Source organism: Melanostigma gelatinosum, assembly GCF_949748355.1.
Source record: "Melanostigma gelatinosum genome assembly, chromosome: 10".
Classification (NCBI taxonomy): Eukaryota; Metazoa; Chordata; class Actinopteri; order Perciformes; family Zoarcidae; genus Melanostigma; species Melanostigma gelatinosum.
Genome location: NC_136643.1, coordinates 15,905,446 through 15,929,330, shown reverse-complemented (window position 1 = coordinate 15,929,330; position 23,885 = coordinate 15,905,446). Strand labels below are relative to the sequence as shown.

The window sequence follows — 23,885 nt, the reverse complement described above, 5'->3', positions numbered from 1 at the left end:
GGCTAATATTTTTGTATATTATGAGGACCTATGCCTCAGTTGATCTGAGCTGCATTTATTTTTTTAATTGCAAAACAAATATTCCCGATACAATCCATAATTATCAAATATAAAAGACAGTTTTTTCTTGTTTTCTAGACCCCTTTACCAGAGCAGGAAGGTTCCTCTACGGGGCGGTTGGCCAGCTTTGAGCTAATGAGCTCCAAAGATGTGGCGTACCACATAACTTCCTATGACTGGGAGCTTTTTCACTGTGTACATGAGGTACGACTGTGATATGAGACCGGCAGAACTGATTAATTGCTAGTACACCTGCATTCATGTTATAGCATAAATTAAAGTTAATTAGTTTTCATTATTTTATTTGATGCACTGGTTTGTTCACAAGAACTGTTTTTCTTTGGTGTCCCGACAGCTTGAACTCGTCTACCACACAATTGGGAGGCAAAACGTCAAGAAAACCACCGTGAACCTGGACCTGTTCCTGAGGAGGTTTAATGAAATTCAGTTCTGGGTGATCACAGAGGTGTGTCTGTGTTCTCAGTTCAGCAAGAGGGTGCAGCTTCTCAAGAAGTTCATCAAGATTGCCGCTCAGTAAGTGGACTGTGTTTCACTGTCTGCTCTGCTTTTCTTTGACTCAGCTTGCAGTTTTGTTTATTCACTACTCTAACGTATACTTTTCCATGTTTTATGTCAAAGCTGCAAGGAGTACAAGAACCTGAACGCCTTCTTTGCTATCATTATGGGACTAAGTAACCCAGCAGTGTGCAGATTGAGTCAGACCTGGGAGGTGGGTACGTTGTCTGTTTCAAAGTTATTCTTAGCCTACCTGCCAGTTAACCTTTCGTGTAATCTGTGTTCACAGAAACTTCCCAGCAAATTCAAGAGGTTTTACGGGGAATTTGAAAACCTGATGGTCAGTCCAAACAAGTCATTTTGTACTTCAAAGCGTCTCCATCTTTGAGTTGTCTGTCCAGCCTTTCTTGCACCATCGGCTGGTCAAGTGTGGGTTCTGCAGCATCATCCTCGGGCGAGTGTGCTGGATCTGTTTAACACGGCGACGTCAGATCTCAGAACAGTGTGATTGTTTCCACAGGACCCGTCCAGGAACCACCGTGCGTACCGACTGACAGTTGCCAAGCTGGAACCTCCCACCATCCCCTTCATGCCGCTGCTTATCAAAGGTCAGAGTTGTTGATTTGATGACCATTCATTTTCAATGTAACATCATTTTGACCTGTACGACCTGTACGACACATTTTGACACAGTTATGTTGTTGAATCTTTTCTTTAACAGCTTTAACCATCTAAGCGATTGATCTTTTACAGACATGACGTTCACTCATGAGGGCAACAAGACGTTTATCGACTATCTGGTCAATTTTGAGAAAATGGTTGGTGTCGATCTTTTTTTTCAGCTCTTCAGTTAATTGCTGATGTCTGTTGCTGATTATCGCTCTTTGTCTTTCAGCGAATGATTGCTAACACGTTGAAAATTGTGAGATACTGTCGGAGCAAACCATTTAGTGAGTGTGCACCCCAAAGTTTTACTTCATAGTGATGTAAATTGGGATGAAATATCAAATGGTTTGATTACAAATAAAGTATTTAAATTATACTCCAGTTCCCTGTTGATGTTTCAGGGAATGACATTAAGTCATTACATAATTCATCTAACCATTTTTACTCCTCCTTCCAATCTATTCAGGCCCAGATTCACCTCTGGCCAGCAAGAACCATCCAGAAGTTCGGACTTACGTACGTCAGCTCAAGGTGATCGACAATCAAAGGACGCTAACTCAGCTCTCTCACGGACTCGAGCCCCGCAGGTCTTGAATCCACTCGGGGACAGAAATGTTACACTATGACGCTGCTTCACTAAATGGCATGCGCTTGCATGTGGATGCATTTACTCCAACACAATCACATGAGGTGTCAGATAAAGGGATATTGTTTCAGATGCCTGACTTTTAAGCCTTTTATTACAGTCATTTGTGATACTTTAACAGCAGTAGTTGTTGGTGGGTGAAGAACCTCTCATATCCCAGTGCTGCAAGTCAAACAAGAGCGACAATTGAGGGAATTAACATGCTTTTGAGGGGATCTCATTCATCAGATTAACATTTCAGACGTAAACACTACGTGACGCTGATGCTTTAAAAATGCAAAGTCTTGATATTCCTGATATTCAGTTGTTTCGTATCTTTTGTATCAAACAATATTTATACATATTTAAGTTTGTGAGAATCGTATGTGTTGTAAACTGTATGCAAATATTTATTTTGACATCCGCATGCAAAGAGTTCTTATGATTGTTTGCCTTTTTATTCACGTGAGCACATTTCTCTTTGGAGATACAGTAAATGTCTGAAAACCTTTTGTGCTGAAAGTATTAAATATTTGAGATGTATTTGTGCGCTGTATTGCCATTTCATTAATACATTGTTAAAAAATCATGGCATGTTGAAATATGTCGTTTTTCAATTTGATTTTCCATTTAATAAAATCGGTTATGTGTTGTCAATCAGTGTAGTGGAGCATGAAGTTACTCGTTGCTGAACGTCTTAGACTGATTCGTTTAGTTATAGGAGGACAGTTTCATTCAGATATCGTCATCTGAGCGGATTGACGAGAAGAGGAGCACAATATTTGGGGCAATAGAAGGTGAGAACCCTCCAATCAGAAGTCAGTGTCATGATCTTCTGGAATCAGCTCTGAAAGAACTGTTTTAAAACACATTTTAATATAATGCAGTCTTGTACAACATCACAACTAACTATGACACAACAATAACCATATGATTTAATTAAAACCTGAGAAGCATTATAATCTGGCAGATCTGTTGGATTGCATTAAACTGCAGTGGTGGAAGAAGTACTCTGAGCTGTTACTTAAGACACCGCTGAATGAAAATACTCTGAGTGTGCGAAGAAAAAGTCCTGCATTCAAAATCTTATTTAAGTAAAAGTACAAAAGTATTAGCGTACTTGTACTTATACCAAAAAGTAAAAGTATTCATCAAACAGGATGGCCCATTTCAGAAAAATTACTATTTTATAATGATTGATGCATTAATGTATAGATCACCTTAAATGTTTCAGCTGCAACTACTCACTTAATTAATCATTGATAATAATACATAATGTATTAGTTGATTCATATTTTTTATTAATAACCTGAATCTGCAAAGTAATTTGTCATTTACATTGTCAAATAAATGAAGTAAAAACTGTGAAAAGTATTTGCTTCTAAAATGCAGTTGAGGTGAAATATAAAATAGTACAGAATGGAAATACTTGAGTAAAGTGAAAGTAGCTAAAATTTGTACTTGAGTACAGTACTTGAGTTAATATACTTTGTATCTATCTCTGAAATATAATAGAGTATAGTAACATAATATTTATTGGCAAATCTAGGAGCGGTAAGAGCTCATTGTACAATGCATACAAATACAATGTTGAAACCACAGTGAGAGGAACATTACAGCAGAATAAAATTGACACCGGGACATTTGACCGAAGAATGAAAGCTATCGAGCAGTTCCAGTATTATTGGAACATTTTAAGGGACTTATGCAAAATTCTAATGGGGACCTCGTCTGGCCCGCGCACCACACGTGGAGCACCACCGTCCCGGGACGGTGTGGAAAAACAACAAGGGTGGAGAACCTCGAGGTCTGTCCCACTGTGGTCCGGCGGGGGGAGCTGTTGTCATTGGGATCGTGAGTGTAAAACACTGCAGTCCAGTCAGTGTTGGCTGCTGCTGGTAGAAGTTGTGTAACCAGTAAAACCACCGCGGGGTGCGGGCAGACATTAGAAAATCGTCACATGAGATTTCCCGGAACACTTAACTTCTCCGGTTGTCTTACTGAACGTTTGCAACGTGCACCTCGACGAGCTACGCAGGAGACGAAAGCGTCCCACTTGATGTTGGTATGTATGTTAATAATGTCGGAGTGTAGCAGTTAGATACAGTATTCACATGCTGGCTCACTGGAGTCCATGCGAGTATGAGCCGTGTAGGCTCCACATGTTTGTACAGGTTTACTTTTAGTTTTGAATTGTTGAGTGTGAGACTTAAAGCAGTGTTTGTAAAGGGGCTTCTGTAAAAGTGTAACTATAACATGTACAGTCGTAATAACACTGATATTTATAGGAAAATATTTTCCACTCTCCCAATTGTTGATACAGTAAACTATGCCCGTGGCTTTTTCAAGTTTGACTATTGAGAAATATTTGCAGTGCATCGTGTCTTTAGAGAGCTATGTGGTGTAAATTACCACAATAATCTAAGCCACTCAGCGCATGATCAATACCATGCACTGTAAGATCATTGATAACTATTTAAGATTGTGATATCAATATGTGTCTGGGATTAGAAAATCACTGCTGCAGACTGTTTTGGGTGTAACATCTAACAGTTGACAGGTCACCCTCCTGTCTGCTAGCTTTGTGCGATTTATTTTTCTTTTATTTTCGATGAGAGTACCGACCTGTGGTTTGACATATGGCTGATCAGGCCGTTATTGTTGCAGTGTTTGCTATTAAGTGAGAACAGGCAGGAAGGAGATCAGGAGTGCTACCATATCCCAGTAACCCTGGCTTCTTGAGTGGAGACAATACAGTGGGCTGGTCCACTGAGCAGATTGCTGTTAAGTATAGCATGCATACAAGTAAATCAGCAGAGAGCAATGGCCCCCCTTTGTGACAATGGAGGCATTTCCCGCTGTGATGGATAGCAATCCCAATGAATACCCAGGTAACAGCCTTTTAAAAGCCATAATTGCTCAGCTTGAAATGGGAAACCTATGAACAATAACAGAACTACAATTTCCTGTAATGATGGAATTATGTCTTTTACAAGATGCTTTTATGCTCTTGCAGACAAACAAAAGGATGCGATAATCAATGTGTGTGGACTCCAGTTTGGGAGCTTGTACCGAACACCGTAGACCCTGCTGGAACAGTGTGTGACTTTGGCTGCACGATCACAGCATACCAGGCATGCCATCGTCCTTATACAAGCAGAGTCTGGACCCTGAGCTCATTGCTTTACTGATACTGGTGATGAGGAGTGTGTGTGGAGCAGCGAAAAGAGACGGTCTGTGAATGACAGAGCTAAAACCAGGGCTTTCACACTGACACGACATGCAGAATCAGCCACAGCTGCCCCCTTTTCCAGGTCATGTCGGAGTCTCATCAAACCTGTGTATTTCAGAGTGAAACTATTCTTTGAAGCGTCTTGCACAGCAGGATTCCTTTTGTTTTACCATGCAGGACTCTGTTGAGTGAACTTCCTTCCTTCCTTCCTTCATTGTGACCCCTCCACAGAAGCACTCTTGGTGCCGATGAGATGAGATGTTGCCTCCAAGCGCCTCCTTCGTGCAAATCACGTTCAATGACATCCACTTCTACGAGAACTGTGGCGGCGGCAGCTTCGGGAGTGTGTACCGAGCCAGGTGGATCTCCCAGGATAAAGAGGTGGCGGTGAAGAAACTGCTCAAGATTGAAAACGAGGTAGGAGTCATAATTGCCTGGGCTTTTCATATACTTTTTAATTGTCAGTATAATACTCATTTTAATTGCTACCCCGTGTAGGGGACGTGGCTACTTCTGTACCCATCACTCATGGTCATTATACACCCCCACTCTCAAAAATATGCAGGGAAAGAAACGGTATTGCCAAATGAAAGAATGTATTTGGCCCCATTATAGCAGGGACCGTTGCTGAGATCTCTTTGAAAGCTCAGGCTCATTGTCTTACAGACAAAAAAGAACTATCTTTGAAATGGTGTCATGGAAATTGTATTATGTTTGGCCTGTGATAGGATGTTCAGAAAGCGATTCATGGTTTCCTTTTTTTGAAATTGTAAAAGATCACAGATATCCATTCAACTTCAGTCAAGTGTTGGAGAGATAATTGTTCAGTGAAAATTATAATGTAATCCTTTCACATTGAACCAATTGTTCATTTAATTACAGTGTTTGGCTACAATTAAATAAATTGGTTTTGTCAAGTTTCTGTTCATTCAAGGAATAGTTTCACAGAGATCTTTACGGATTTCCGTGTAAAACATTCACGGTCCGAAGTGGGTGAATGTTACTGACTTTGTTGATACCCTGACTTTTTCTATCGCGCCACCAAGAGGTTGATATTTGGGTGTTTCAGTGAAATGACTAGTGATATGATAGATTGCTATGTCATTTCATGGTAAAAACATTCATGAATGCTTGTCCAGTACTTTGGTTTGTGACAAATACCTGCCAAACTAATTCCCATCAGCCTCCATTGTGTTTAGTTTGGTGCTAATTACCAAATGCTAACGCGCTAAACTAAGACAGTTAACACGGTGAACATTGAACGTAGCATGCTGACGTTAGCATTTAGCTCAAAGCGCCACAGGCCACTAGCACGGCTGCAGACTCCTGTTTCTTCAGACCCTGAAATAAAGGTGTTCACACATTTGTATCGCATTCGCATCAAAAATACCCAGCTATGTTGTCCTATGTTTATTGTTTTAGGCTGAAATCCTCAGCGTCCTCAGCCACCGTAACATCATCCAGTTTTATGGCGCGATTGTTGAGGCTCCCAACTACGGAATCGTCACAGGTAAGATATTTCAAAGCCTTTCACATTGGCCGTGTCATAAATACAGTATGTCTCGATGATGATCAGTGTTCACCAGAGCTGCTTGGCTACATCATGATAGCAAACACAGCAGCTCAATCTGTTTGCATCAGTTGCAGTTTGCTCAACACTGAATGGTGCAGAGGTTTCTATAGAAACATTCGTGAATGCCAGAGAGTTCGGGTATGTGCACACATTGATACAGTCGTTGTGCGCCCCTTTCTTTTGTGTTGAGGTTACAGGCTGAGAAGAATAAACCTTAGTTCACATTTGTCCTTCCTAAATCAAATGGATTCATGGTGTGTTATCGAATACAGTAAACTGTTTCTTCTCCACAACCAGGGGTGTTGTTCCATTATATTTATTGAAAAAAACTTTCGTCTAAAGTACCCCATACGAAATACATTAACACTCCTTAAGACCAAGAGCTAGATGCAATCAAACATCATCGTGATAATAAAGAGTGCAAGTTATATTGCTTTAAAACATGGCTTGATTTGGAGGGTGAGAGGCGAAGCATAAACACTGAGAGATTGTGGTTCTGCTTTTCTTTATTTACCTTTACAAAGACGCCATAGCTCTGCATTTGTTTGTCTATTTTGCATTTCTAACAGCGTCCAACAGCAACAGTAAGCTACTGCAGTGTTACAAAACGACCACAGAAACAAAAGACAGGTGACAGGTTACGCAACCAAAACTGTCTTTCAGTTTACAAAACGGCAAACACACGCTCCTCAGTAAAGACAAAAAGAAATAACATCATTAAAAATGTGTATTAAAAGCCTATTATCTAGTGGTGATTAAAAGAAGGAAATTAAACTGTTTTCTACTTCAGGAAGTCATTTTCCCCTCACATCAAACCCACTGAAATGTTTTCCTTGTGTGACACATCCATTGTTAGCGTGACTACAGTCATCTCAGGTGAACTCCATAACCTCCGTGACCTTAGATTTCTGTTTTTAAATGTCCATCCCCATGCTGATGTCATTTTTACTGATGACTATTTATGTCCTTTTCTTGTGAAATGGAGAGCGGTAGAAGAGACAGAATTGTGAAACCTCACCTCGTACAACATGACACTGTAACAACGTTAAGCAACTGCTGCCTCTATAGAGTTTCCCATCTTACGCTCACATAGCTCCATGTCCTGCAGGAGAAGATTGTGATTATCGTGAGCAGAAGTCTTTCGTGTGAAATCAGTGTCTGCACTTCAGTTAAATGTTATGCAAACCACACTTTCTATGTACTGGCTGTGTGTGGGAGAACTGTATAAGAAGAACAATAACGAAAAACTCACGACACCTCAGCAGCCTCTATGGTATTTTGCAGCTGTGAAAGAGAGAGGTTTTGTTTGTCAAGTCGCTGATTGACGCCTCTATTTGTCAAAGCGCAATCTAATTAGCAGCAGATACAGGAAAAAAACAGTTTATTGCCATCCTGACATCAGCTCTGTCATAAATGTCCGCTGTCTGTTGACACACAGCATCAGGCCAGGCAGTTCCCTCTTTCTGCAGCCAATATCTACAACCTATTTGAGAAACCTGTTTGTCTCTGTTCACCTGCGTGAGTTGAACAATGTCTGTCGCTCAACGACCTCATGAACCTGATAAATTAAGGTCAGTTATTGTTTTGGGGTAAAGGTACATTTACCTGTGCGATACACTGCAAGGTTGTTTGTTGTTGCACACAAACTGATCAAAAGAAGTACAACAGAGCCTCAGGTAGCCACGTTATTCATGGAATGTGGAGGATCGTATTACAGTGAAGTGCAGAAGCAGACAAGTCTTCACTTGCACACACAGGCGAAGTCGGGTGAGCTTATTCATACATCTGCTGTCAGACAGCTTTTGCCACAATGCAAAATCCAGAAGAAAAAACAAAAGGCATCTGTGTATTTTATGATTGTTAATTAGACTCCTGCCTCGGCGCCGATGCATGTTTACACTGTGTTGAAACATGATTGGGTTATTATGCACAAACAGAGGTTTCCTGCTGTTTTATCTGGTATGATGGCGCTTGTTTATCTTCATTCAGGTACTATACCTCACCAGCTCAACTTTAGAAAACAGAGCAGATTATTTGTGTTTTAGAGAGTTGATAACATGTGGGCTTCTAAGGGAGCAGTGTTCATTTACACCGTGATAAATTGAGGTCCAATGCAGCAACAGGTCAGTGACAGGAGCAATCTGTAAACAAGACACAGTCAGCAGGCGTCCAGGAGTTCTCTGGCGAAATCTCTATTCCCATAATGCTCTCACATACTGCACTAATAATGTGCACTGCAACGACAAGAGTTTTTCACGATAAGACATTTCACCATCACAAGTCAGTCACTTCCAATAAAACAGACTCAAACATGATCACATTTCTCCACAGAGTATGCAAGTGGTGGATCGTTGTATGATTACCTGTCCAGTGCTGAGAGTGAGGAAATGGACATGGGGCAGATCATGACATGGGCTGGAGAGATCGCCAGAGGTAAATGTGACAATTATTTGATCTACTTTATTGTATTAGTAACTAACAGCTTGTGTTTGCCAATAACAGCGTCGTTGTATTAATCAATTCATTGAAAACCTGAAAAGGTCTGTTTTAGAAAAAAGATTCTCTGATTTCAGCTTCTTAAAATGTGAATATTTTCTGGTTTCTATAATCCTCTGTGACAGTGAGCTGAATGTCTTTGAGTTTTGGACAAAACAAGACATTTTACGATGTCATCTTGGGCTTCGGAAAACACTGATCAACATTTTACAGACCAAAATCCATTAATCGAGAAAATAATCAACAGATTAATCAAAAATGATAATACTCATTTGTTGCAACCTTAATAAATGTAGACAGTGGTTTTATTATGATAAATAAAATATGACAAAGACAGCAGTTAAAGTTTTTATACACTTAATTGTAGAACTTAAGGAGGCTGGTACGGTATGTTTTGAGGGACCTTCATTTATTTTTCATAGAAAGCAGTTGTAATAAAACTGATATGTGCAAATAAGTCGTTTTTTAAAAGTGATTTAAAAAGACAAGGCAGGGTTTGTAGTCCTATTAAAGTCAGTTTCTGTAAGAATCACAACATTGCATAATATATGACATCAAAGACCTAAAACTGATTGTTAAACAGCAGCACTATGTTCATTTATCAGCTGCGAAAGTATTAAGAAGTTTTACAAGTCAAGAAAAAATGCTCAACTTTTTTTTGACTCAAGTCATCATGTGTTGCAGTCATGACTGATGTTCACACTGATAACCAATGTGTGTGTGTGTGCTGTCACTCTAGGTGTACATTTACTGAGCAATATAAATACAAGTCAAAGAGTCTTGATTTTGCTCATGAGTGAATTCCTAATAGTATGCGTTTCTACTCAAGGTATCGTAGGTCTCCCTCATTACTACTCCACACATACAGTATTACAAACCAGATAAAACAAGCATGATTTTCTCCTGATTGAGTGATCAGAGTCACCAGTGTATACAGTGTTTCCAGCGACCTGCCTCTGAAAAACGTCTCTTTATTTCCGCTTTAGGAATGCACTATTTACATTCAGAGGCCCCCGTTAAGGTGATCCACAGAGACCTGAAGTCCAGGAATGGTAAAGGATTTCATTTCTAGAATATTTTGGTGTCCAAACCAATATTAATTTGTACACATACATGAATGTTACATATTCTAAAGTGAATACAAAGTTTTGTTGACTTTCTATTTTCTCTTGCAGTTGTTGTGTCGGCAGACAAGTCTCTCAAGGTTGGTTTTCATCATGACTTATACTCTGTTGACTTTCACCTCAGATACATTGTGCTGCACAATAAGAGTGCTCTGATGAGGCGATATACTGTCTGCTTAACTGCATGTTTCAACTTTCATCTCAGAATTTAAAAGGAGTATGAGCATGAAATACTGGCTTATTATTTACCTTCAGTATGTGGACACAAGAGGGCAGTGACTAACTTAGCATTTACAAGAACCAGCATTCCTGGTGTGCTCCGCTGTAGACGAGATCAGTAGAAAGGAGATTAAATAAAACTCTTGAAAGAGAGGTAGTATATTATGGAAAACTATTTAGTAGCTCCACACTGTTTTTGTATCTGATGTATCATGAGACAAGAGCATATTGTGCCAAATTGCAGTGATAAAAAAACAAGCAATTGTGTCCAGGCCTTAATGATGTGATTGCAGTACAGCATTTAGATGCAATGATAACCTTAATTTTGTTTTTTTGTCACTTCAGATCTGTGATTTTGGGGCATCCAAGTTCCTGACCCACACAACGCACATGTCCTTGGTGGGCACGTTTCCCTGGATGGCTCCGGAGGTGATCCAGAGTCTGCCTGTGTCTGAGACGTGTGACACTTTCTCCTACGGTGTGGTGAGTGACAGGAAAGGAAAGGAGGGGAAAGCACCACTCTCACAAGTGATGTCATTTTTAAGTTTCCAATTCTGTAGACCATTGTTTCGGCACATGTTGCCTTCTTCAGAGTACCAGTCAGCAGACATCTGACTGACATGTTCACTGTGTTCTAAATCACATACTTTTAGTTTATACTGCAGCCGCCCTTACAAAGTATGTACTGTTGCATTCAGTAAGCATTCGATTGGGACATATTACTTCCTCATACCATCGCAACAAGATAGAGCGGTCATACAGCATTTTACGTACCAAGTATTGCAGAAGTGAAGCCTCTTAGAAAATGTCTTTGTCTTCCTTCTTCCTGAAACTCGTCCTGAACTTGCTGAATTTGCTGTCTAAAGACTTTTGGAAGTCATTTCAAAATGGAAACCAGTCAACAGCTCAAAACAAGTTTTTTTTGCAGTTCCCACTATGCAAGAGTGAATCTCTGATACAAAATCTCAAAAATACGTTTCCTCAGATATACAGTAGGCAGGATGTTACGTGCTGAACAGTCGTTGTTTATGATTGCAATGAGTGCTAATTGCAGATTTACAGTAAGTATGCAGTCTCCCCGCACTGACACTCTTCCGAGGAGCTGATTTCTATAGAATACATACATTTAATGAGAGGCAGCTGGCAAGTGTAGCAATATAGAAATGTAGAGTACAGTAGAGCCCTTGGCTGTTTCAGAAATGTCTCTCCTCCACCTTTTCTTAAATCTCCTTTTTTAAAGACGTCGACTCAGGTTGAATACCTGAGGAGCACCTACACGATCAAGGGAGTGCTGTTATTGCACTTCAGACGTCATTTCAGACTTCAATCATTTAGATCTAAGAATATTTCCTTTGCCTAATTTATATGTTGCATTTAGTCTTCAAGAAAGACAGAAAAGTCTTTTAAATGTTTATTTGTATACAAACACACAACAGAAAATGATGAAAGCTACTTATTTGGTCTGCAATATTTATTATTCATGCAATATGTTTTCTGTGCAAAGCAAAAGATTCATAGGTGTGTGTGTGTGTGTGTTGCCTGAGCATACACATACGTCTGTGCATATTATTTCACAGTGTTATAACGTTGTTTGTTTGCTTACCGTGGCTCTTTACTTCCGTGACAGGTTCTTTGGGAAATGCTCACCCGTGAGATACCCTTCAAAGGTCTGGAAGGTTTACAAGTGGCCTGGCTCGTGGTGGAGAAAAACGAGGTACTCGCGTGTGCGATTATGTGTATGTCCATAAGCAGTTAGCAGATGGTCAGCTTGGCTTAGCTTTAACTCTCAGCAAGAAAGCGAATAAGCATGAATTCCTAAATGTCAAACAATTCCTTCAAATCAGCAGCCCTTCAGCTCATCCTACACCTGACTCTGTGTGTTTCAGAGGTTAACCATCCCGAGTGGCTGTCCTGCCAGCTTTGCTGAGCTCATGAGGAACTGCTGGGCAGCAGAATCTAAAGTGAGTGGTCCACTAAGTTACAATTATGCAAATTGCCAACATATGTATGCTTTCATTTGAATCCTACAGAGCAAATGTTTGTATGTTGATTCCAGGAAAGGCCAATGTTCAAGCAGATCCTCTCGACTTTGGAGTCCATGTCGAATGACAGCCAACTTCCTCAACAGTGCAACTCTTTCCTTCACAACAAGGCTGAATGGAGGTAATGTGATCAGCCATTCTCCCAGGCCCAGTGAATGTATTTATAACTCTCTTTTTCTCCGATATACTGCCTCAGCCTAAGGAAATGTGCGACTGTTTTCAAAGAGCGATGTGGAAATGTAGCTGATGGGGGCCGTGGAATACAAAAAAGGACTTGAGATCGTGCTTATAGATCTTTAATAATTACACTGATAGCTACATAAAGGCCTGAAAACCTCCACAGAAGCATCCATCTGGATATACTTCCTCTCTTTACCCATAAGGCCCTAAAAATAATCACCATCTTTTTCAAGTAGAAGTGTTTAATTGGGTTGTATGAGCAGCTGGAGGTTTGGTGATGTTCAGCACAGCCTGAGTCTCAGCTGTTACTTTATTCTCTGTCTGCCTCTCTGCGGGGCTTGTCTGTGCTCTGAGGTTTTTCTTCAGAAGTTGTGCTGGTGGCATCATGTCCAGGCAGCCATCTGCAGGTGCAGCAGGTTGGAGTGAAACTCGCTGCTGGAAAACAGAAACTGAGAATGTGTGACACAGAAAGATGCATTTGTTGTAGCTCGAGAGGTTTGATACTATGAGCTTAGCTGGCTTGTGGGTGATCAGAGCTGGCGGTAGAGCAGTGAGATGTTATGTTGGCCATATATCGATGGCCGAAGAGCAAAACCTCCTATCTGAAAAATGCCTGGATCATTTTGCAGATCGGATCTTTGCAATCTTTCCATCATTTGGTGCAAGTTGGAAGAGGTTCTACAAAATGATGCTCTAAATGAAGTTTCAATAAAGGGCGGGATTATTTTAAAACAGACTGAATATGAACAGCCTTCCTTGTTCTCATCATCCAAAATGAAATCCGGCAATCAGAAAATTCTGCAGATAGGATGTTTTGTGCTTTGGCCCTCGATGTGCTTTTATGTAGTATAAGAAGACTAAAGGTCTACTGCCTACTAGCAGCACTGTGTGGCTGCACTTATGCACTCATCGATCGTCACTTCATTTTCATGTACACTGTTAAGCTGCTCTTATAGCCAATTAAAACACCTTCCACTTAAAGGGGAGAGTCCCTACTTTAACCTGACACTCGTTGTTTCGTGACAGATTCACCATCAAATGGTGTAATGGTCAAACGCAGCTGGTTTAATTCAACGATTGCTGTGTCTTATGGCATCTAAAATTAGAACTTGAATTTTGCGATCTAATTCTTTGTCTTCAGAACTAAATATAGACTGAGTCACGTAAGTTGAATGTCATGTAAAACTAAACAGACGCCTCTTGTTCAACTCTGTATCAGACTAGCTTGGACAGAACAGGAAGAAAGTCTTTTCTGTCTGGATTAGACATTCTGCAGCGTACAGGGCGATGTGCAAAGACAAAATGTTTTCCAGGAAAGTGAACAAGAGGCAAGAGAACAAATTGTTTGGGAAGTTGAGCAAGAGAGGAAATTGTTTGAAGTGGGAAGCGCCGGGGTGGAGGAACCGGAGGACTGGGAGGAGTCAGGATGGGCTTTCCTGCTACATGTGTTTATGAACAGAGAGAGAGTGTGAGAACCAAGTTTTTGTTGGGCTGAAGCTCAGCGTGGATTTCCACGACACACTGTGCAAAACAAACTTCCCCCACATGAGACATTGTCCCGTCCTTGGCATCCGAAGCTTTAGACACAGCCTGATCACCTTCTGACTGCAGGGGATCGCTCGTGTTTTTTACAGTTTTACTTTAGTTAGCTTTAGTGCTACTGCTTACTGCCATGGTACTCTACTCTAACTGGTATTCATGTAATTATTCTTCACACTGGGTTGTTTAAAGGAGAAGGCTGGTGATATTTAATCATTTCTTACTGTCAACGAATCCAACGAAATGACCCAAACTTAAGGTGAGAGCTCCTTTAAGCCACACTGACCTGCCAGTGAGTTACGCATGACATACAACTGCTCTGTGCCAAACCCACACGACTTCATTTCAAATTCTAGTGGAAATTCTTAAGCTTCTAAAGATGCCAAATAAACACATTTAATAGAATAATCCAGCAATAAAACCACGGAGCCTTACAAATATGGCACGTCAGTTTACCTTAAGGCTGATTAAGTTAAAATAAGAAGGTAAACCTGGATTTTTAGGGGTGGAAACTCCTTCATTTCAATTATCACAAGCACTGTAGTTTACTAACACACCCTGCTAAAAGAAAGTAGGGCGCTAATTGTGTATTAATCCGCAGCTAAAAATAGTCTACAACAAAATCCCTATTTACTCCTGACAAAAAGAAAAATATGAAATCATGCCCGTCTTTAACATTTAAAAAAAGCGTTTGCTTTCCGAAATTCAATGTGGAGATATTTGGTAAATTGCTGAGATTGTTCTGTTGCTGCTTATTGCAGGTGTGAGATTGAAGCTACGCTTGAGAGACTTAAGAAGCTGGAGAGAGACCTGAGCACCAAAGAGCAGGAGCTGAAGGAGCGAGAACGCCGCCTAAAGATGTGGGAGCACAAACTCATCGAACAGTCCAACAGCCCGGTGAGTTGCTCATTATGTCCTCTCCACCTCGGTCCACCTTCACCCGCAGGACAGCCGCCGCCAGCTGTCCAGTGGTGACAGCAGCAGCACCTCACGTTGACACTGCTGTTCACATCGTTTCCTCAATCCCATTGCGAGAGGGACAGACTCGAATGAAAATAAAAAAAGTGTGGAATGAGGTACAATCCTAGCAGTGTGTATTATTGGCAGTACTTCAGTTATGTGAAGTGTAGTGCATGGTTGCCCGACAAGTACATGTGCATCATGATTACACAGAGTGAATGCTGCATTTCTTACCAGAATTCACATTGAATTGTGAGCGTTGCAGAACCTGCAGTTCACCGCGTTGCTGTTTTGCCGGTTTGTTTCCTTGCATTGCAGTAGTTGCATGCAAAAGACACAACAGATTATGTTTTTTCTTCTTTGCACTTTGTGTTTCTGTGAACAGAACGTGTTTGCTTTCTAAAAAACCATGTGTGACGGAATGCCACAGTAGTGTGCAGTATAGATAACTTGAACACCTTTGGATCACTGAAATCTCTTCCTGTGTTTCCTATCGTTTCCTGTCCTCCACTTATTCTTTTGTTCCGCAAACTTTCTTTTACCATCTACTTTTCTTCTTGGGTTGGGGTTAAGATTGTCCACTTTTCTTATTTACACTTGTGTTTTGAAACTGATTACATACTTCCCTTTCTTCTCCATCCTCTCTTCTTTTCCTTCACCCCTGTGTCCCTCCTTCCTCCACCCGTCTCTCTGCCTTTCAGCTCCTCTTACCTGTGGCTAAAAAGATAAGCGCTAAGTCATTCTATCAGTCTAAGACGGAGGAATCAAACAGTTCACAGATGTCATGTCAGATCACCACCTCCAGTCACGAGGCGGTAAATCTGCACTCCATGACGAAGGGCTTTGAGGACATGTTTTCCTTGGACTTTGGCCGGCCTATCCTGCACTCGGGCATGCAGGTCAACATGCAGGCCAGGCAGAACTCCTCCGTGTCGAGCCATGTCAGAGAAGGACACAAGATCGACATGACTCTGGGAACGGGACGCTTCACTTGGTCTGACGACAGTGAATAAAGCTCTCCGACGCTCTGCGTCTCCGCGGCTGCATCTATCAAATACTGGAATCTCACGCGACGCTTTATTGGTTTTGTGGAAGCAATCTTTGGTGATGAATTACTGGTTCAGTCATGATTATTTTGATCATTTCAACAATCATGAGAAACACCAGAACACATACATTGACTTAATATTTCTTCTGCTTTGTTCAAGTTGTATTCAGAAATCACTCAATCTAGCACAGAAAGGTATTTTAGAATACTTTTAGAGCCCTCCACCTATAGTATATTATGGATGTCATTTGCCGTATGTCTAATGTACTGGATGTATAGTGCCATGCTGTGAAGAAAGAGCCACATGAGCCAGTTGCTTAGAGAGGGCCAGGCTTTTATGATGAAGTGACATTTTGCTGACATTAAGATTGGCCAATTTGTTCTGGATGTGTTGGAGTGCAGTTGTTGAGACGCAGTCTCTTACCAGGATGAGAAACCACATGTTTTTTTTCCTCTGACTGACCCAAGGTTCAAAACAGCAGGAGCAGGATGTGGCTATACGACTGTCAGCTTCGTCGCTCACGTCACATTTCACTTTGCAAGACAAGCTTCTTGCTTAGGCCTTACAAGATTTACAAACATTAAGAAATAAGGAATTATATATAACAACGTTTCTGCTCGAAAAGGCTTGATTCAGAAGTCACGGATTTTACCAAACGTAGATTTTAATAGAGTAATTCCCTTCTGTTGACACATTTTTCATACAGAATCTCACCATACGGTCTAACTGAATATTCGCCTCAAGACCTGCACTTTACAGTAGAGAAAATCGTATTAGCATGAGTGTTCAAGTAGGTATTAGGCTTCATCTGGGGGAAGGACATGCTTCCTTGAGCACAGCACATTAAATTGTCCCATTCACTTGTTCTCATCAGTCAGTCTCATGAGGATGTAATCCTCTGCATTCCTGTGTTGTTGCTTGTTAGCATCGTGCCGTGAGCTCATATTCAAACACCGCCTGTACTCTTGTGCCTTCAAGCTCTATACACACGAGACTAGACATAACAATTAACACACACTCCTACCAATATTTCCCTGTTTGGAATCCAGACACTTCAGAAACATTCAGCCTCCACACTTGTTAATAATCTTCTTGAGCTTTTCACCCAAAATCATGCAACCAGCAGCTTCTTGATGTGACTTATTTTCCTGCATCCTTCGCCGTTCTGTCAATAAATCAGTTTCTTTCAACTCTCTGCTGATCTGTTTCATGAGAATGATGTTGTATTGCCACTATTATTACCAAACCCCTTTGTGATGGAAGACAGAACAGAGCATGACTGATAGCATTTTAATAAGATTGTAAAATATATTGCTTCACTGGGCATTCATGTTGAGCTGTTTCTTGTGATGTTAACTTTGTAACTCCCAGTGTTCATGGTCTGGTTGCTCATCATCCACTTGGTCCACATGGGGGCAGGATTGTGTGAACTAAGCCAAAGTCTTTTTTTTTTCCCCCTACAGATTCCACACACATGTCATGAACACAAAAACCGTGCGCCCCATTTTGAATTTGAGATAGTCCTCGGAGAAAGAATCACGGCAGCACATTTGTGAAATATAATACGCTGCATGAAAAGTGATGTTAAGTCACTCCAATGAGACTTTGGCAGCGGCAGAATGCTTCTGAATCTGTTTACTTCCGAAACCGCAGCACTGGAGGAGGCGGAAAACGCTGCAGTGCCGAGTGGCTTTGTGAGGCGGGCGGGCTGCACTGAAATGTATGGCAGCGACTGTCTATTGAGACCGGCATTCAGCTCATAATCTGAGCTGTTTATCAGATGTCGTGGGAAGAAGACAGTGAATGGGGGATTACTCATTCATTTAGTCATCTTTCCTCCAATTTTCCATTGCATTATTTCTGTCATTACACACCAGTCTCGTGATCACAATGATGAAATCTTTATTTTGGCTGGCAAGTTTCTGCCTGATTACATTTAATGAGCAATAAATGATTTATCATTCAAACAGATCACGTTAGATCAGTCAGATGGACATTTCGGTTTGATATAGACCATTAGAGGCAAGTCGTCTTCATCCCACAGCACAATAACCGGAAAAGTAATGGCTTCACAGACATGGAAAACATGTCTATTTTCCATTTTAATAACATTTACTTAAGTCTGGTGATTTTTATTTCAACGTCTGTCTGTCGCGAACACACATGTTATACTGTCTGTATCCAGCCATCTTCTATTGCTGTTACTTCTGTTTGTCTTTTGTTTTCATGCAGCTGCTGCCACACTTTGACATCTATACATGGACAGAAGAGCATGTGGTCAGTACCATTACTAACCTCATGACTAAGATATTATTTTAGATTTCCACACGCCGGTGCTATTAAAAATAATCAATTACAATTGCATTCTTTCAGTATTTCTGGATGCAGCAAATATTCGGTGCAGGTTTGTTCATGTACTTTGTCTTTCGTTCAACTTTGGCATCTTCGGACTCTATATTTGTAATCTGTTGTTTAAAATCTGGGCGTGTCCTTGTCTATCTCAGAGGAGGGTGCATGGGGCATGCAGCTGTATGCTGACCTGTTCAAAGAGAATCACATCACTGGGAAGAGGTTGCTGTTGCTCACAGAAAACGACATGAGGGACATGGGGGTCAAATCCAAAGGCCACGCCATGCACCTTAAGGCAAGGCACAGTTAGCCATTAACCACAACTCTCTTATTTCTTTTAATCCATTCGTCATTTACAGGGTGAGTTTTATGCTCGTATGTATTGGAATTACAGTGAATCTCACATTTTCTCTTCGGCAGGGTGAAATTGAAAAGCTAACGAATGATTACCTCGGATTGGTCCACTTCCCACCTCTCTTGAAGGTATAAACCTTTCTTCTCTATCTTTAGGAAGAGTTGGGGGGGTTTTTTGGGGGGGGGGGGGGGAGCTCTCTGTGCATATTTGGTGCCTAAACTCCACTTTTTTTTACCCCAGGATGAGTTGGGAAAGGAGGTTGAGATGAGTAAATCTGTAAATCTGGAGCTGGTGTTTGGGTACCACTGGAAACCAGGAACTGGGAAATCTGTAAGTTTATAGTGAAGCACACACACACACACACACACACACTGACTGACTGCATCAACATATTCTGCAGCTGTGAGCGTCAGATGCAGTTCATCATTCGCTCTGTAAAGGACGACCAAAAAGAAATAAAGGACAACCACAAAAAAATGTTGTAACTACTTTGATTATTAATTTTTAACATCTTTAATAGGTTTTGTAATGTTGTTCCTTTGTAAATGTGCAGAATAATGTGTTTGCCGTGATTGAATCAGCCGCCTTGTACTGAAGCTGTTTGTTCTGAGGATTCATGATGATGGCTGTTATGCTGACCATTGAAGGCATCACCAGACATGCATAAAACCAGACGAATAAACATTTCATTCTCAGCCATGTACCACATCCACCTCGACTTGCTCGCAGCCCTTTGTTAGGGTCTCAAACTGTGGAGAAAGGATGGCTCTTCACTTGCTGTTTGAATTTAATCAAAAATAGCCCATTTAGCCAGAAGTCATTTTCTTTTTAAAAGGCAAACGTTATTTAATCTTTCAGCTGTTCATTGTCCCATCATAAATAGTCCTCTTTCAGTGTGTTCGGCAGGGCTGAAACGAGCCTGCTAATTGCCTCCCATTTCTTCTGACATGTCGTGGTTTAGTGGGTAGAAAACACAGCAGGGAGAAGGAAACAGGAGGCTGAGAAAATGAGAGCTAATTATTTTCCCCTGCCTGGTGTCAGGTTCCGTGTCAGCCTTGTTTTTACAAACTGGAAGGATTTTTGCACTAAATAAAACAAACCCGCACTGCATTTTTTTTCTTCGCCCCTCTTTGCTGGCGATGTCATGGAAGCAGCTGCACTTCTCAAAGACAAAATGAGGGCCCGCGATTGTGCGGCCACCATCTGACAGCCACTGAGGGTCCCCTACTAATGAGGATATCACCGTGCAGCCAAGTGAAAGGTGCTGAATTATGTATGAGTTGTCATTAGACGCACTCGGGTCCTAGGCATCATTACCAGACATTGTTTCTGCTGGAGTGATTAGACTAGCATGGACCTGGAAGCCCCGGTGCGACCGTCCAGTGCCGACAACAGGCCAGCACGGGGCCACTGGTGTGTTTCTGAGCCAGAGGCTTGCTGAAGCTTCCCCTTTGAGCCGTTTCCAGCCCCTGGGGACGATGCAGGAGAGGGCGAAGGCTCCTCAGACGAGTGTGTTGGTGCCACTCCTCTGATGTCTTTCTCTGTGATCACTACACAATGGATTGGCCTGTGCCATGAACCCTGTGTGGTTAAGCGGTGACCTGTGGCTTCGTGGTCGGCTTTAGGGGATTGGCGGAATCATTACTGCTTCGTCAGCATTCAGTATGCAGGAGAAGAGGTCTGGGGAATTGTTCAGATTCGTGCCTCCTGGTGAGGATTTGATGTGTGCCGCATGCAGCAAGTCATGAGGAAAAACCTTCACCCTTATCACCTAAAATCGACCCGATTCCTGCTCCAAGAAATGAATCCTGGATCCCACCGAGAATAATAACATCTAGTGTTTGACAAAGAATTGACAATGTCTACATCAAAATATTTGCTACCGCGTCATTTATTTCTGTTTCTCTCTTATAGAATTTTCACTACAATGTTGAGACATTAGTACTGATTTTGATTAAAATCCATTCTCTAAAAAAGGTGTTTCGAAATCACATATTACACAAATTGCATGATATACAATTTCCCGTTTTTCGATATGTAATATTTCTGTCCTCCCCCACAGTAGGTGGCTTTGTGGCCACTACCATCAAACTACCTCTAGGTTGTGCTGTTGGTTTATATACAAGAGTTGCCAAGTTCTACTGCAATTAGAAACTTTTCCATACAATCAGGTGTTGTTTGTGAGTGCACCAGACCAGACGCCCATTATCTCACCATTATCGTTTTTCTTTTTTAATCAGACTGTATTGCAGCTGTACAGTAACAGAGATATTGGTGTCGCAACAGAAAATGTCCAACTCATCCTATTTTCTTTAAAGGACTGCAAGTGGAAGATGTACCTGGAACTTGATGGAGATGATATTGCAGTAACCTACATCAAAGATGTCATCTTTAACGTCAACCGGCAAGATGTGGAAGTCCTGCGGATGACTAAGGTGTCGTCATCAACACATTTGCTGAACAAAGTTACAAATGACATGACCACTCATGTATTGAATCAATACTGAATGCTCTCTTTGTTTCTGACCTAACTGTTTGCATTGTACCTCTAAGATTGTTGTATTGCCAGATTTCTTTTAATGAACTAAAATCTTTGCAATGCAGCCACCTTTTGTGATGGACAAATGGATCGTTGGACTACAGCCGAACCATAAAGTCGACTACACAGTCAATTATGAGGTGAGAGGCACCACACAAAACAAAGCAAATACACTATGTCAGCCATTTGAAATATGAATTTGTGAAATGCATCAAATGCAATCACAGAACCCCGAGCATAACATGTTTTTGTATCTAAATATGTTACATTATATGTATTCTCTTCCTGTCTTTTGACTTCAGGATGATGTCAAGTCACCAAAGTCGACCAGACACAGCTGTCCAGTGACGTGGAGTCACAGTGGTAATCAAGACGAGATCAAGACTGTGGAGCTGGCCATCCAAACAACTCCAGCTAACATCAACTTCAGCCCCACGGACACGTCTTACTCTGGTAATTGTTTTATTTATTGCTGGATTGACCTCAAGAGTGCCAGAGCAGCAGTTTTCACTGCGGGACAAATCAAGATTGTTGAAATTCCTCATTTGAAGATATCACAAATGTATCAGTGTTAAACACAGACTGCATGAATTTAATTAATGCACATCTTCCTTTTTAGATATTGATACCACATGGATGTACAACGTAAGGCAGAGGCAGTTAAAGACCCAGAAAAGCCAGCAGACGACTGCTGCTCTGACTGCCTTGACTCGGTCTGACGCCCGCACTCTGCCTCAGTTCCTGTCTGCACATGAAAGCCAGGGGTTTTCTTATGCTGCAGCTGTGCGTCGCTCTCCAAACCGCACCCATGTATCTAGTTGGATTGACTCTCGCAGCTCCTCGCCAACTACCAGCCTGTCGGCCAAACTCTCCCCGCTCCATCTCGGGTCAAAGGGCAGCAGCCCTTCCAGCACCACGTCAGAGAGCGCCTCAGAGAGGGAGCGAGAGCGCCCACTCAGTGCTGGAGCACTGCATGACCGCCGCAGAAACCTCTACTTTGGCAACACATTAACTGTGGGAGGGGAGCAGGGTAGGGGGAATGAATGGACCAATACCAGAGGTAACTATGTTCATCATAAAACAAGCAAAACCTCACGCCAGCCAGGGAGGCCACGGTCCAACAGTTACAGTGTCACACCACAGAACCGCCCCTCCACGATACCAGGTATATTGTCTGTGACAGAAAGCCCTAGTGAGGGAAAAGAGGGGGCCAAAGCCAGCGAGGGAGGGTGGATCACAGTGGAGCGACAGAAAAGATTACCGCGTCAGGACAATAAACAAGTCAGAGGTCGACCGAGGAGAGGGGGCAGGGGAGGGCGTGGCGCTGGTGGAAGAACTTAATGTGGGCCACATGAACTGACAGCTCCCTGACATGTCATGCTCTCAAAAGGTTTTATCTGAATTATGTCTGCTTATATGCTGAAAATGAACTGCTTGTTTTAAGAGAATCACACTGATGCCTATGATCGGATGTATATATTTATGAACATAAGCTTTTATCATAAAACACACTGGCTCCTGTCAGGTTAATATAAATGATGTATTGTTATTAAAACAAATGGACAATTCACTCCTTGTTCTTCATCTTCTTCCTTACATTAAAAAGCAGATGGCGACCGGTGGTGATGCATTATTATTTTAAAATAATTATTTATCAGCCCGGTTTCTCTCAAGTAATCAAATAAACCGTTATGACACCTTTACCCAAGATAAAGGGTTCATTTGTTCAAATCCATTATTTCTGAGTTGCCTCTTTATTTTTAATTTTTTGAAATATAACATGGTCTTCTGATTCCACTGTGTGACAACATGCAATAAGATGAGAAACGCCTTTATTGATACCCAATGGGAAAATGTGGTTATTGCAGCAGCACAAGGACAGAAATAAGTACAGATAAATAAATAAAAAATGATAAGAGGTATACAAAACTAGAATAAGAATAGAAGACAAAAAAAATGAACTATTACAAGAGCATTCAGGCAAATGTAACAGTGGTGGGATGTGATTAGTAAGCAGTGTATACAAACAGCCTAGACCAGACTAAAATATAACATCAATAAGTGATGAGACTTTGTGTTTGTCTGTTTTAATGTAGAAATATAATAGAGGTATACTACAGTGAATAACGTACTAAAAGAGTATAAGATATTAACACAATAATATAATATGATATAGTATTGAATATTATAAGATATATTATAAAGTAGAGGTAAACTTCATAAACCCAGATATGCAAAGTTATATTAGGTCTGCTAGCCACACCCCGGTCTTGTTATGTTCATGCTTCAATCATTCATATCCACTTCCTGTTGTTTATGTCACCCAGTGTTTTGCCTTATCTCAGCTTTGTTGCCAGTCAG

The 23,885-nt window shown here is 41.3% G+C and overlaps 2 protein-coding genes across 2 annotated transcripts in view; both read left to right on the top strand.

Moving 5' to 3' along the window:
- Positions 1-1,842, top strand: part of rapgef4a (Rap guanine nucleotide exchange factor 4a) — a gene marked incomplete at its 5' end in the record, with an annotated part of 28,176 nt that extends 26,334 nt beyond the window's left edge. Inside the window, 8 exons of the mRNA XM_079277647.1 lie at positions 139-264; positions 416-594; positions 700-790; positions 866-916; positions 1,097-1,184; positions 1,330-1,394; positions 1,472-1,526; positions 1,709-1,842. Coding sequence (XP_079133773.1) covers positions 139-264; positions 416-594; positions 700-790; positions 866-916; positions 1,097-1,184; positions 1,330-1,394; positions 1,472-1,526; positions 1,709-1,836 — 783 coding nt within the window. The 3' untranslated portion in view covers positions 1,837-1,842. The remainder of the gene's footprint in view (positions 1-138; positions 265-415; positions 595-699; positions 791-865; positions 917-1,096; positions 1,185-1,329; positions 1,395-1,471; positions 1,527-1,708) is intronic.
- Positions 1,843-3,806: 1,964 nt separating this feature from the next.
- On the top strand, positions 3,807-23,099 carry map3k20a (mitogen-activated protein kinase kinase kinase 20a). The gene is made up of 20 exons (XM_079277036.1): positions 3,807-3,932; positions 5,331-5,516; positions 6,522-6,609; positions 9,004-9,105; positions 10,155-10,220; positions 10,344-10,372; positions 10,857-10,994; positions 12,139-12,225; positions 12,398-12,472; positions 12,568-12,674; positions 15,034-15,169; positions 18,514-18,558; positions 18,655-18,685; positions 18,786-18,925; positions 19,051-19,113; positions 19,226-19,315; positions 21,304-21,420; positions 21,590-21,664; positions 21,827-21,977; positions 22,144-23,099. Exons 2-20 carry the CDS (start codon positions 5,358-5,360, stop codon positions 22,863-22,865), a joined length of 2,421 nt encoding a protein of 806 aa, XP_079133162.1. The 5' UTR covers positions 3,807-3,932; positions 5,331-5,357; the 3' UTR covers positions 22,866-23,099.
- Positions 23,100-23,885: the final 786 nt, after the last annotated feature.

Coding starts and splice junctions, on each gene's coding strand:
- map3k20a (XM_079277036.1), top strand. CDS start 5,358: ATGTTGCCTCCAAGCGCCTCCTTCGTGCAAATCACGTTCAATGACATC. Junction 12,675..15,033: donor CACAACAAGGCTGAATGGAG/GTAATGTGATCA, acceptor TGCTTATTGCAG/GTGTGAGATTGAAGCTACGC. Junction 18,926..19,050: donor GCCACGCCATGCACCTTAAG/GCAAGGCACAGT, acceptor TCTCTTCGGCAG/GGTGAAATTGAAAAGCTAAC.